Below are 14,790 nucleotides of genomic sequence, written 5' to 3'. Positions count from 1 at the left end.
CTCCATAGACGCTAAGGATATATTTTTCATCATTCAACTGACAAGAGGTGGAAGATGGGTCTGTGTCTTCAGAATTCTTTGAATGCCTGAAGCAGCAGGTCTGAAGGTCTGCTCTTTGGCCAAGGCCCTGATGGCAAAGAAGCCTCAAAAACACTCCCAAAGAGACCCTGGTGGCTTGACAGGTGCTCGGGCTGCAAAAACTCCAAATGTGAAACAGAGTAACGGGTGCCCTGTGTGGGCGGCCGGCCCAGCCTGCTAAGAGCCAGTCTGTCCATTCACCCTGCTGAAAACTTTCCTTCAAATCTTGGGTGCTGAATCAAATTAGTGTGGGTCTGTTTTGTCTGCCCACAAGCCCAGCTGAGCTGCTCTTAACCTTGGCACAGGAAAACAGACCGGATGTTAGCGATTAAATCCTAGGCGACTATGAGAAACTGGACACTCATGACGAAGATGGAGCAATGATTTTATCACACTGCTATCAATCCCTCTTGCAAAACATTCCCCACTGTCCCCTCCCTAACCTCAGGGCCTCTGCCCCTTATGCCCAGAGACACACTCAGAGGGCCAAGTGCAGTAAGAATAAATGAGTATTCCTATGTCTTCAGGGAGCGCCCTGTGTGAAAAGGGATGAGGTAGGCTCCAAAGCCGTGCTTCGGGGCCCTCAAAGGGGTTCATGCTACCAAAAGAGCAGTGCTAAGGGCACCAGGCAAGCACTCGTGTGCTTAATTCATACGTAAGTGTGTGTTATCCCCATGTAAGTATCTGCAGTATGCGCATGCCTGCTGCCTCTGAAGACCAGAGAGGGTGTCAGATCTCCTAGGCAGAAGTTAGACAACTGTGAAGTTTGAGTAGACAGCCAAGAGCAGCTGGCAAAACGCCACAGACAATATCTACAGGGCGTGGAAGACCTGGGAGCTCCCATGCTAAGCCAGCCTCACCGTGGCAACTAGAAAGTACCAGCTGGAAGCAGCTCTCGAAAACATATCTGCTGCCACAGGGCAAAAAGAGCCCTACCACAGCAGGTAATCCAGGCCGGAGTGAGGGGCAGGGAGCGGAGTGCAGGGGCTTTAGGACACTGAGCAGGCCCAAGCACAGGGATCCCTGTAAATAAAAGAAGATAGAAGGCAGAACTGAAAGAACTAAATCAGCTAAGCTCACACTGAGTTGCTTCAGTTCAGTTGCTTTCCCAGAACACAAAAGACGACAAAGACATGAAATATAGAGGGGAAGATAACACACATGAGTGAAGTGTGAGGCTAAGCTGCTCACTAAAAGTCTCTCGCCCTCTCGCTCTCTCGCTCTCTCTCTGGTTTGGAGCCTAGTGGTAGCATTTGCCTAGCATGAACAGGACTCTAAGTTCAACTCCCAGTACAAGGAAGGGGGTAGGGTGGGGGAGAAGGAGGGGAGGGAGAGGAAAAGAGAGAGGGTAAAAGAAAGAGGGGGTAGGGGAGGGAAGCGAGAGGGGAAGGAAAGGAAAGAGGAGGGCAGGGAATGACACAAAAGAGAAATTGGAATAATCAAATTGAAAAGAAGTAAAGGGTGCTAATATAGAAATGGGCAAACTCAAGAAGCTGAAACTCTAAAAGTTCAGCCTTGATCCATAAAGATCAGCTGGAAAGACCACCTTCCCCAGACACGGTTAACTGTAAGGACCGGAAACTGGGCATTTTCAGGGCATAAAGAATAGTGGTAAACCAGGGTCCGATGCCTCTGTAATATTACATTCCAAAAGACAAGAAGACATTGTTACATTTCTTGATTAAAAGGGCAAGACCCAGGATTAAACACCCAGCGAGGTCACTCCTGGTGGGAAAGTCCCTGGAGAGCACGCTCAAGTCCACTGACTTGGAAAATGCGGTCTTCTGCAGTGACTGTGTGGCGAGTGGGCAGTTATGGGGAACGGGCAGACCCGACTGCTCTCTTATGAGAGGGGCACTTTGTTGGTTTCCGAAGACCATTAAGTATGCATTGAATCAAAAAGAAATTCCAGGATCTAACCCCACCATTGGCCAAACACCACAGCGTAGGAGGAATTTCAGAGCATATTGGCCCAACGTCGGCTTTATGACCCGGCGGAAAGACAAGGGCAGCATAAAAGACGCTCATTCATGACAATACTGAAATGGCTGCATCAGTGACCACGGCAGAGGCTGAGGTGTCTGTCGATGACAACTGCTGGTTTGGGAATACACCCTGTCTTGTGAACATGAACACATTATTATGGAAATCCATATGAAAGCATTGTCTACAGAAATACTGACCCCCACCTGCCCAGACTCTCAACTCCACCCCTCTGTGACCTTGAGGGCTCACTAGGTAGCTCTCGACCTGATTATCATGCAAGTGCTAGCCTGGGCAAACTGTCTCTTTGCATGGTGACAGGCTTCAGCTGAACGAAGTAGATGATATCCGGGAGAGCAAACCAAAGATGTAATTAAATAAAAAGCTCACGAGTTCTCTAAAGGGTTTCAAGCACACTGACCACAAACTGAGCCTGGCCTTGAATAGGAATGGTCAGAGCAATCACGTTCTCTCTGTGCATGCTGGCACAAGCCTACTAACCCTACCACCCAAGAGGTGGAGGCAGGAGACTTGTGAGTTTGAGGCCACCCTGGGCCTGAACTACCTAGCAAGGCCCTGTCTCAAAAATGCATTCTCTTTATTAAGCACCAAAAAAAGGTATTCTAGGGTTGGGCTCGGTGGATGCAGTTGGTGCTAAGTTTGGATCTCTAGAAGGCACATAAAGTTAGACGTGACACCTTGAGCCTATAATCCCAGCACTCCCGAGGAAGGGTCAGATTCTCAGGAGCTCAGAGTCCGGCTACCCTGGCATATGCAGTAGTGAATGTTAAAGAGGTCCTGTTTCAGACAAGGTGGAAGAATGGAATACAGGACTGGAAAGATGGCTCAGCAGTACATACTGCTCTTCCGTTTCTGGCACCCACATTGGGCAGCTCGCAACTACCTGTGACTCTAGCTCCCAAGGGATCTGATGCCCCTGACCTCTGAGGGCACCAGCACTGACATGCACACACTCTACCCCAGACACACACAACAAAACATAAATCTTTAAAAGAAAAAGGGAGAAGGCGAGGACTAACACTTAAGCGTGTCTCCTCTGATCTCCACACGTGAACTTGGCACACAAGAATCTATGCTTACACACCTGTACACATACACGAACACGCACACTCCCAATTCATATACACAAAGGTATTCTATCATTTTGGGTTTTTTTTGTTTGCTTGTTTGTTTTGGTGGTGTTGTTTGAGACACAATTTCTCTGTGTAGTCCTGGCTGTCCTGGAACTCACTCTGTAGACCGGGCTGGCCTCGACCTCATAGAGATCTGCCTACCTCTGCCTCTGAGAGCTGAGAATGAAGGTATGCGGCTCCACTGTCCAACAATGTTCTACCTTTTTACTGTCTGCTTTGTCTTTAAGACTTCAAAGAATATTAAAAATCTTTATTTTCTTTTTATACATGAATAAAATATCATGATCCTGTAAATAATGTCCCTGCTCTCAATCCAAGCATACACATGAAGTGACCTGTGTCACACCGCGAGGACTGGACACGTAACACTGCGGGTTAGGAACTCCTCCTGGCTATGACTGACTATGTGAAGTACTTTATAGACTATGCCTGACTTGTTTATACCTCATGGGAAACGCGAGGGTCTGGAGATGGAGCTCAGTGCTTACCTAGCTCATGGAAAGTCCCGGGATCCAGCCCCAGCCCGCTGCCCCCAAGCAGTGAGTCTCTTGAAAGGAGGTTTCTCCCAGTAGGCTTTGGGAAAGCCTACAGTGTTTAAAACAAACAGTGGGCGATGAAGACACTGAACTCTAACCTCAGCATCAATTAAAACCCTGCTTGGACACGCCCGGCTGTCACTTTCCTGTCTTTTCAGATGGTCCTTCTTCACAGAAGGACAGCATGCACCAACAAAGTGAATATGACATCTCTCACTTTCACAATGGGTCCCGTGCCTTTGTAGGCTGAAAATATAAACAATGGACTTATGGAAATACTGAGGGTTGGTCTGAAATCTATAGGTTTTTTTCCCCCCCTAAACTCTAGAAAGTTTAACGTTAATACAAAACATAATTGTTGCAGGACCTTTGTTAAAATGTCACTTGATTTTCAATAAAACTTTCCCCATGCCATGCAGAAAACACAACACGACATCCCGTAAGAACACACTTATGTCTAATCCAAGTCCCAACTCAGCAGGACCTGGCAATACAGGCCTGGAATCCCAGCTAGGGAAGAGGCTGATGCAGGAGAATCACAGGCTTGAGTCTAGACTGCTGCATAAGTACAAAGCCAGGGGAGGCTTCTTAACTAGACCTTGGCTCAAAATGTAAATATAAACACGTAAACTCATGGGTATTACAGCCTAGTGATGGGCACTTGCCTGGCACATGCAAGGTTCTACTCCCCAAGTCCTAATCTAAAAAGTGATTTAATCTCGGGCTCAGAGGGTAGTATACTGGTCACGAACCAAACCAAACCAACCAAACAAACAAAAGCCCTTAAGTACCGGTAATTCAGCTCCCTACTATATACATGTTGGGTGGGTGTGATCACTCCATCATAATCCCAGCACACAGAAGGTGGAGACAGGGGATCCCTGAAGGAAGCCGGCCAGCTAGAATAGCCCAATTAATGAGCTCAAGTGAGAGACCCCCAACTGAACATATAAGGTGGAGGAAGACACCTGACACCAATCTCTGTCCATCACGCTCACAGACACGCACACAGACACGCTCACAGACACGCACACAGACACGCTCACAGACACGCTCACAGACACGCTCACAGACACGCTCACAGACACGCTCACAGACACGCACACAGACACGCACACAGACACGCACACAGACACGCACACAGACACGCACACAGACACGCTCACAGACACGCACACAGACACGCTCACAGACACGCTCACAGACACGCACACAGACACGCACACAGACACGCTCACAGACACGCACACACTACAAGAGAAAAAGCATTCTGAACCAAACCAAGTCCCTTCTAATCCATTCCATAATCTTATGGCAATCGTTTCTGCTTATAGCAATAATTCAAGACTGGGAGGGTACCAGGTCAGCTTTCTACTGAACTCACTCAAACCCTTCTCCTCTGCCACCATGATGGTGCATCCAGGATACTCAAGCAATCCAGAACAGACCCCCAGAACATCAGTACCAACTGCCATAGTCTGGAACTCTCTTTCCCAAACTCTGTGTGCTGCCTAGTTCTATGTGAACTTGACGCAGGCTGAAGTCATCTGAGAGGGGGGGAGCCTTGATTGAGAAAATGCCTCCATAAGATTGGGCTGTAGGCAAGCCCGTAAGATATTTTTTTGACTACTGACTGATGTGGTAGGGTCTAGCACATCATGGGTGGGGCCATCCCTGAGCTGGGAGGTCCTTGGTTCTATAACAGTGGTTCTCAGGATGTAGGACAGGACCCCTTGGGGGCTTGCCTAAGGCCCTCAGAAAATACAGATATTTACATTATGATGAGCAAAATTACAGTTATGAAGTAGTAACCAAAATAATTTTATGGTTGGGGTCAGCACAATGTGGAGGACTGTATTAAAGGGTCAAAGCCTTAGGAAGGTTGCCTTGAACTTGTAACCCCCATCGCTTAGCTTCTGGAGAAAGCAGAATTACAAGCCCACACTTGCAGACCATTCCTCTTGCTCTGTCACCACAGTCTTCCACCTTAGACGACCAGATGACAACCATAGACCCTCGTTGTGGCTTCTGTAGACCAGAATTCACTTTAACAGCAATCCCCATGACCCAGGACAGAAGCTTTCCGTGGCCTCTCAAGACTGCTTCTCTAGAGCTGCCTGATCGCAGCAGGCAGGCTAGGACCAGTAAGACACTGCTTCACAGCGTCTGCTTCCACATCCCCTCCAAAATGTGGGCAGCAGTAAGTAACCACCCTTAAGGTGGGTTAGAGCTCTAAGCAAAGCTTAAAAGGACTTTCCCACCACTGTGGTCTGGGAGCAACTGGCAGCTCTGAGTCTGGCTCCCCTGTCTCTCCCAGTTCTGAGCTCTTGGTCTCTTATCAATCAGCATATCTCCAAGAGAAAACTTGCACTGAAGGAAGAGGCCGCTGCCAAATATCTTCTGGGGCCTCCAGCAGCTTACAGCCAGCACACTTCACCGGCCATTTGCTCTGCAGAAATCTAAGTTGTATACCATTCTTTAAAAAGAGAGCAGTTAGAGACCTGGGACAGGGGAGGCTCCCAGGAGTCCATGGGGGTGACCCTAGCTAAGAATCCTAGCAGCTAGGGATTCGGAGCTATGGCCACCCCCGGCAGGACTTCCAGAAGAGGGAGGGGGCATCAACCCACCCACAAAACCTTCAACTCAAAATTTGTCCTACCTACAAGATGCACAGGGATAAAGATGGAGCAGAGACTAAGGGAACAGCCAACCAGTGTCTAGCCCAACTTGAGACCCATCCCATGGGAGAGAGCCAACCCCTGACACTATTAGTGACACTCGGCTCTGCTTGCAGACAGGAGCCTAGCATAACGGTCCTCTGAGAGGCTTCACCCAGCAGCTGATGGAAACCGATGCAGAGACCCACAGCCACACAATCAGATGGAGCTCTGGGAGACTTATGGGAGAGTGGGGGATAGGAATGAGTGAGCCGGAGGGGCCAAGGACACCATGAGAAGATCTACAGAGTCAACTCACCTGGGCCCGTGGAAGCTCACAGAGACTGAACCACCAACTAAAGAACATGTAGGGGCTGGACCTAGGCCCCCTACACACTTGTAGCAGATGTGCAGCTGGGTCTTCATATGGGTTCCCTAGCAATTGGAGCATGGGCTGTCTTGGACTCTTGCCTACCGTCGGATCCCTTTCCCCCATCTGGAGTGCCTGGCTAGGCCTCAGTGTGAGAGGATGTGTGTGCCTAGTCCTGGTGGGACTTCGTGTCCCAAGGGAGGGGAAAAGAAGGGGAGGGACTTGTAAGGGTAAGACTGAGAGGAGAGGAGGGAGGGGGGCTGCGATTGTGATGTAAAGTGAACAAATAAATTAATAGTGATAAAAAAGAGAGAGTCTCACTTTGTAATCCTGGCTAGCCTGGAACTTACTGAAACCCACCATGCCTGCCCCGTCTTTGTATACTTTTAATTGGCACCCCCGAGTCTCCTGCTTTCTTGATTTAAAAAAAATCTAGTTCCCTCATCCAGTTTTTTTTTTTTTTAACTGAGGGAAAAAGCAAGGGGAAGAAATGTGGCTGAATCAAGACCCTTTCCTAGGTGCCACGTGATACAGGGGGATGGCAGACAGCTAAGCTCTGCAGGGTGCTGGCCCCAAGTGGACAGAGCTGGAGACAGGAGTGAGGGGTGCGAAGAGGAGAGAGAAAGCCCCACTTGCTGCGAATTAGCTTCTAACACGGCTTCCTTCATAAACCCACCTGGAGTGATGCAACGATCGCAGGTATTTTGAAAAACATCCTTATTGCAAAATAAGGAAGCTGGGGGTTACAGACCTGACGTCTGTGTGTTTAGTGGGTCAGGTTACAGTGCTGGGCAGGATGCCCTAGGGCAGAGATTTCAACACAGAGCTCCCTCCTAGGAAAGCTCCCCGGCCCAGACCTTCTTTCTTGATCTTTAGTTTGCAGTTAACCATTAGAAGGGAGACAATCGCTGAGGGCTCATTTAGGGCCTGTATCAGGGTGGCTGACTGAGCAGGGGAAGGGAGTCCTTGGAACTTTCTGGAGATGCACTCCCCTCTCTAGGCTCGCACCCACACCACATGGCCAGGGTAGCTCATGGTCCTGCTGAGGGGTTTTCTCTTGAACTAAGAAAACCTGAATGATGCTTACTCCAGCCAGACCAGGAAAGGGGGGCAGGCGATCCACTACAGGGCCATAGGTGCTGTGACAGAAGGGACAGATTCAAAGAGACAGGGCAGAGCCTCTTGCACCTTTGCTGGATGCCTGACATGCATTAAGCCTTGCAAAGGGACAGAAAACCAAGCACCAATGTTAGGGTATCCAGGCAGACGGTCCTCCTGACCCAGGAAGGGAAGTCAGGTTTATGGTGCTCTGTGAGTGCATGCATCTTCCACGATCTGGTCCAGAGGCCTCTGACAGGAGCAGGGATGCTACAAGTTGCTCTCAGAACAGAGTGCCTGGTCACTCTCTCTTCCAGTAAGTGTGGCATTCACTGTGTTTGCTCTTCTTTGAGATGGGTGCATTGCTCCGTGTTCTCAAGACACCTACGATCTGCTCTCACATGGAATGGTGGGACTGCAGGTCCAATGTGATCTTAGTTGTTGAAATGGCTTGTTGATAGACACCACATCTGTGTTTAAAAACCTCAGTAGCAACCAGGCGCTACAACGCACGCTTTTAGTCCCAGTACTTAAGGCAGAGAAAGGTGGAGTTTCAGTCCAGCCTGGTCTATAAACTGAGTTCCAGGCCAGCCAGGGTTACATAGAGAAACCCATCTCAAAACAAAACAAAATCTCATAAGAGATGGCTCACTGGTTAAGTGCACTGGCTGCTCTTCCAGAGGCCCTGGGTTCAATTCCCAGAGTCCACAGTGGCTCACAACCATCTGTAACTTTAGTTCCAGGGAATACAATGCCCTCTTCTAGCCTTCATGGACATCAGAAAAGCACACTATGCACAGACATACATGCATGTAAAATATATAGCAGTAGACTCAGTAAATGATCAATAGGTAAATGATCAATAGGTAAATGATCAATAGGTACCATCGATGTCTATATTTGAGCCCACTTCCCTCATTCAAAACACAATCCCAGAAAGCAACTCAGGACCTTGCTTGTATCCCTGCGGTTATTCCCTGATACTTTTCCTGATAGGGATAAGGGCTAAGAAAATCAAGACATTGGGTTGGGTGTACAGTGGCCCCATAATCTCAGCTCTTGAGAGAGGATCAGGCATTCAGGATCAGCCTCAGCTATGTATATTGAGTTTGAAGTCAGCCTGGGTTTCATGAGACCCTCTTTTAAAATAAACAACAACAATAAAAAACTAAGTCAATAATCAAGAAATCCAAATAAATTACAAGTTATGGATCAGTCCATCATCAGTCACCAAACATTCATAAATAAAGATGTCTTATGTCTTATGGCCGGGTATGATGGCACATGGCTTTAAGCCCAACACTCAGGAATCCGGATCTCTGTAAATTTGAGGCCAGCCTGATCTATGTATCGATTTGCAGGTTGGCCAGGGATATACAGTGAGACCCTGCCTCACTTTATTATTTTACATAATAAAGCCATTTTTAAAATTAAGATATCTCCTTCCCATCTGTAGGTTATGCAGCCTGGGATTCTATGAATCAGATATGGTATGATAGCTTTCAGAAAACCTTTACTGATGACTGAGATACGCTGGGCCATCTCTGAGTCCTGGGTCAGAGGAGAAATAGAGCACTATTACACATACCTACACATGCATACCCTACCCGCAATGCTTACCTATCCTCAAAGCACACTGTGCACTTCCATGCACGAGTCCTCCGCAGGAAAACACGGCACTCGGAACACACACGGTGGCTGCAGCCCTGACACACGGCCCCACGGTTCAGCAGAAGGCCCAGAGCCCGCTGGCAGCGTGCACAGCATTTTTCCTTGTATTCCTGGCTAGAGCTCTTCGCCCCCTTCCACCGAAGATGCTGCAGGTGTGACTTCAGTTTCCTGTGACCCAACAAGTTGAATAATGATTGTTTGGTGTAATGATTCGTTTTCACTGCCAACTTGGCATAACCTGAAATCATTTGGGAAGAGCCTCAACAAGGATCGTCTACTTTGGGTTGGACTGTGGACATATCTGTGAGAGATTGTCATAAGTTAATTAATGTAGAAAGACCCAGCCCACTGTGGGTGGCATCATCCTCTAGACAGGGCATGAATTGTATGAGACGGAGAAATGGAGTGGGGCAAGCAAGCAAGCAAATATGCATTGGTTCCTCTCTGCTCTTGGCCATGGATGTGATGTGTCTGGCTATTTGAAGTTCCTACCTGGACTTCCCCACAATATTGGGTGATAACCTGAAATTCTAAGATGAAATCATCCTCTTTTTCCCTCGAAGTGCTTCCCCCCTCCCAGGGTGATTTATCATAGCAACAGAGCTAAAACTCAAACAGATTTATGAAGCTAAACTACAGGAGCCTCCACAGTGCCTCATGCAGGTCTCTCACCTCACCTGTGGAAGCCTGGGCTCAGGTGAAACAGAGCCAGCCCCAGGGGCAGCTCAGGCTCTGCCTGCCCCTTCAGAATAAAACCTTCCACACCAGTGGCCAAGAGACTGTTACTATTCCAAACAGCTATTCTAAAATCCAATAAAGTTCCATTTTTCTCGGTCTGTTATTATCTCAATAAATCAGAGTTTACAAGTACGTATAAAGGGTTTTGAAGTAAAGGCGGGACAAAGCGTGGTGGCCCCTCCCTTTAATCATGGTACTTAGGATAAAGAAGCAGGGAGATCTCTATGAGTTCAAAGTCAGCCAGGTCTATATACACAGGGAGCTCTGGGAACTCTTAGTAGAATGAGATCTTGTCTTAAATAAATAAATAAACAAATAAAGAAATAAAATAAGCAAGGGAAAAAATTTGTATTTTTGGCTAAGCAGACCTTCTTTAAGAATGTTATTTTGCATGTGTGGTATTTTTTTTCCATGTAGAAGTTTAACATGCATGTATGTTAGTACATCATGGGCATGCTGTGCCTGTGGAGGCCAGAGAGGGTATCCGGCCCCTGGGCCTGGAGTTACAGATGATTAACTACCATATGGGTGCTGGGAATCAAACCCGGATCCTCTGGAAAAGCAGCCAGTGCTCTTAACTGCTGAGCCATCTCCCCTGTAACTCTGGAAAAGTTCTCCTATTAAAAACATTGGGCTGGGCGATGGTGGCACACGCCTTTAATCCCAGCACTTGGGAGGCAGAGGCAGGCTGATTTCTGATTTCGAGCCCAGCCTGGTCTACAGAGTGAGTTCCAGGACAGCCAGGGCTACACAGAGAAACCCTGTCTCAAAAAATCCAAAACAAAACAAAACAACAGAAAATACAAAACAAAACAAAAAACCATTGGTTTGCACCCCTACTTGGTGCTGAGTCTGAATGGTTTCTTATGTGCTAAGCATATATATGCTCAATAATCTGCTTGCTTTCAAATATGCCTAAAAGCTGACCTTGAACTCTTTTTTTTTATTAAAAATATTTAGATTTCTTTCACTCTTGTGAATATGAGTGTTTTGCTTGTCTGTATGCATGTGCACCACATGAGTACCTGGTATACCTACAGAGGCCAGAGAGGGCATTGGTTCCCCTGGACCCGGAGTTACAGATGGTTGTAGCCCATCCTGAGGGTCCTGGGAATTGAACCCCAGATCCTCTGCAAGATCAAAATGTGGCCTTAACTGTTGAGTCATCTCTCCAGCCCTGACTGACCTGAGCTCCTAACCCTCCTCCTTCTACCTCCCAGGTAGGGAGATTTCTGGTGTGCTGCTGGTGAATAAGGAAAAACAAGCCGTGTATTTACAGAGGGAACCTCCCAGGTAACAGGCTCTGACGATATCCAGAGCCACCAGTGAGCACAACCTCAGGCCAAACAGCTCTTGCAACCCAGCCAGGCCAGAAAAGAAGCTCCTGTTGATAAAGGGACAGGGAACAGGCTTAGCAGGTTTACCCGCCTTTCTCCAAGCCAGCTTCAAGGCAAAAGTGAACAAAGAGAAAAGACAGAAATAGATTCTCCCAGTTTTCTGTTTCTGACCCCCAACCCCTGATTTGTGCCTTCAGGTACCATGGAAATCAAGGTAGGGAACCTTAACGGGAAGTTTTCCCTTGGGGGGGAGGCAGACAGAAGCCTGGCAGTGTTTCCCCACAAACATCACAAAGGCTCCTTTTTCCAAAGAATTGTGAGATTAATTTAGTTCTATTGCAAAGACAATCCCCATGCCTACACCTTCAATGAGATCCCTGTGGGTGAGACGCTCAGTCCTGAGCTGGCAGTCACAAGAAAACCAAGGAGCGGAGCCATGGCTCTAAGCAGAAAAATCCAAGCCCCTTAGGACCGCCCCAGGTCGAAGCGCAGCTTACCGGACCCTTTCCTCTTCGATGCTCTGAACAGTTTGATCTCGGTATAGGACACGGAGAATGACGTCCCGTTCCAACTCCTTGAAGGACTCCAGGTCCACTTCGTGGGCCATTTCCGATAGAAGGGATCCACTATCCTGCGGAGAAGCCGGAGTCCAGCTCCTCTCTGGTTTCACTGGTGTTTGACGTGCGGCTCTTCCTTCCTTCCTAACTGGGTCATACTCCTTCAGGGAAGCAAATTCCACGAGGCTGCCCCACGGCTGGAGTCGGTTCCACCCGGAGAGTGTTTTCACTGGGCTCTGCCAGATGAGACAAGCGCGTATCTTTTTCTGAGGTTTTGCCAGAGATTGTTATAAATGATGCATGGCTGCTGAGCAGATAATTTCTGTAAAGCGCTAGTAATCTCCAGCCCGAGGAAGTTGACCAGCAGTCATGAGAGAGCCCCGAAGAGTTAGGGCAGCAAAATTTCCCCAGAAAAATATGTCCAGGTCAGCAGAAGTGACAGAAAGAGTCCAGCCTGGTTAATGCCTTAAAACCTGTTTGGAAAAAAAAAAGACAAAGAACTAACAAAAGCAATCATCAGTGTGCACACCTGTGCAACACCACTCCAGAGGTGAGACCACGCGGGACAGACACAGCTTGGCGTTTTCCGCTATGATTCACGTGCCATTGAAGAAGACATCTTTCAACACCTTGTATAATTTTTAAACTTGGATATTCCTACCAAAATTTCTGGATCTTCACTTGTTAGAGGGCAGAGACCCACGTTTAATGTTAACATCTATTGCTTAATGTTAACCGTTCTGTTGGTACAAACATTAGAGAGTCCACCAGTTTAGTTACATAGACCCAGATGGTCTAGCCTACTACATAACAGGCTGTATGTATGTATGTATGTATGACATAGCCCACTGCCCCTGGTATGCATGGAACCATACAGGATTAGATCAAGCATGAGAGAAAGGGGGTACCATCCAGAGGTGCACAGGGGTTGGTGCTAGCCCAGTGGTTGTCAACCTTCCTAACGCTGTGACCCTTTAATACAGTTCCTCATGTTGTGGTGACCCCCCAACCGTAAAAGTCATTTACTTGCTACTTCATAACTGAAATTTGCTACTGTTATGAATCACAATATAAATATCTGATACATACAGTATCTGGTATATGATTGCCAACTGTGCCGCTACCCACAGGTTGAGAACCCTGTGCTAGAGCAACGAGACACAGCAGGTTTCCCTTGGTGACCAGTTTCTTTTATTTGTCTTTTAAAAAAAGAAGAAGACAACCAGGATAAAACAACATTTAAAATACGGAGGCCACGGAGCTGGCTCTGCTGTGAATGTTTGTCTTTGGAGAAGGCTGGACCTTACCCCTCAGTATCCACGTGAAAAAAGCCACGTATACAGGTGCACACTTAGAATCCGGGTGGTGGAAACCCGCAGATCTCTAGGGCTTGTTGGTCAGCAGGCCAAATGGCTAGTTCTGGGCCAGTGAAGGACCCTGTCTTTAAAAAAAAAAAAAAATCATGGTGGGTGAGGTCCAAGGAGCAACAGCTGGGGCTGGCACCTGGCTTCCATATGCTTGAGCATACACATGTACCTGCACACATGTTCCTGCACACATGTGAACAAACATGCATCACACACACACACCAGTAAAAAGTATGTATGGTGGGGCAGCAGAGGTACAGTGGTGAAGAGCATTCGTTACTCCTCCAGAGGCCTCAGTACCCATGCTAGGCAGCTCACAACTGCCTGTAACTCCAGCTCTGGAGGGCCAAAGCCACCTTCTGGCTTCTAGGGGTACTATATTCATATGCACAAACACACACATAATTAAAATAAAAGTTAAAATATAATGTAGTGAATGCATAAACATGTATCATGGTCACTTAGCATTATCAAATGTCCTTCACACATAAAGAAAGTTATTATGTCCCACCCTAGCCATGCAGTAGGTATGGTTGTAGCAAAACCACCACAAACATGCAGAACAAGATAGGAACCCCCCCATCTCTGTGATAGTCTTATGGGACCATTATGTTACATATGTGTTACGCAGTTGTTCACTGAAGCATCATTACAAAGCACACGACTAACTTCACACCACTTTAATTGAAAATACATTAGCGCAAGGATGTCCTCGGCTGTCCGCTATTATTTTTTTTTACAAGAATCATCAGAACTCAGAAAAAGTGCCATCAATTAGGGGAATATGCATAACCACAGCAACCTCAACCTATCAATTATTTATGTCCTGTAATGTGCTATGAGCATCGTTAGGCACCGGGCCCTGCTTCTGCTTAGTTCAAGCCAAAAGATTCTGCATGCTCCCATCCACCAAGAGAATGTAGACGATTCAAGGAGCATGCTTTCTGTAACGCCATCTTGATTTTCCAGCCTAGTTTGTCCCATAGTCGTGAGGGTCCTTTCTGTACTTCGATGGCTTTTGAATACATGGATGAGCAACAGACTCCTGTGACATTGCTCTCTTTCGACAAATACTCTTAACCCTTTATGTAATCTGTGGTAGTCTGGGGAGGCCCACACGATAAAGTACATTGGCTTATAAAAGAAATTGATCACACTGAAGTATTAAAAATTGTTACATAGTAGCTTGTGTATTCATTGATATGTGAGATAATTAAGGTCCGGCAGTGATGTAACGATTAACA

The 14,790-nt window shown here is 47.3% G+C and overlaps 1 protein-coding gene across 2 annotated transcripts in view; it reads right to left on the bottom strand.

Moving 5' to 3' along the window:
• The window catches only part of Sytl3 (synaptotagmin like 3), a 62,840-nt gene extending 50,341 nt beyond the window's left edge, over positions 1-12,499 (bottom strand). The window contains exons 1-2 of one of the 2 annotated variants that reach the window (XM_021221850.1): positions 12,120-12,499; positions 9,497-9,715 (exon numbers count right to left, since the gene is read on the bottom strand). In XM_021221850.1, coding sequence (XP_021077509.1) covers positions 9,497-9,715; positions 12,120-12,229 — 329 coding nt within the window. In that variant the 5' untranslated portion in view covers positions 12,230-12,499. The remainder of the gene's footprint in view (positions 1-9,496; positions 9,716-12,119) is intronic. The other variant, XM_021221851.2, reaches the window with a different exon arrangement.
• Positions 12,500-14,790: the final 2,291 nt, after the last annotated feature.

Source organism: Mus pahari, chromosome 21 (genome assembly GCF_900095145.1).
Source record: "Mus pahari chromosome 21, PAHARI_EIJ_v1.1, whole genome shotgun sequence".
NCBI classification, from domain to species: Eukaryota; Metazoa; Chordata; class Mammalia; order Rodentia; family Muridae; genus Mus; species Mus pahari.
This window is presented reverse-complemented; position numbering and strand designations above follow the sequence as displayed.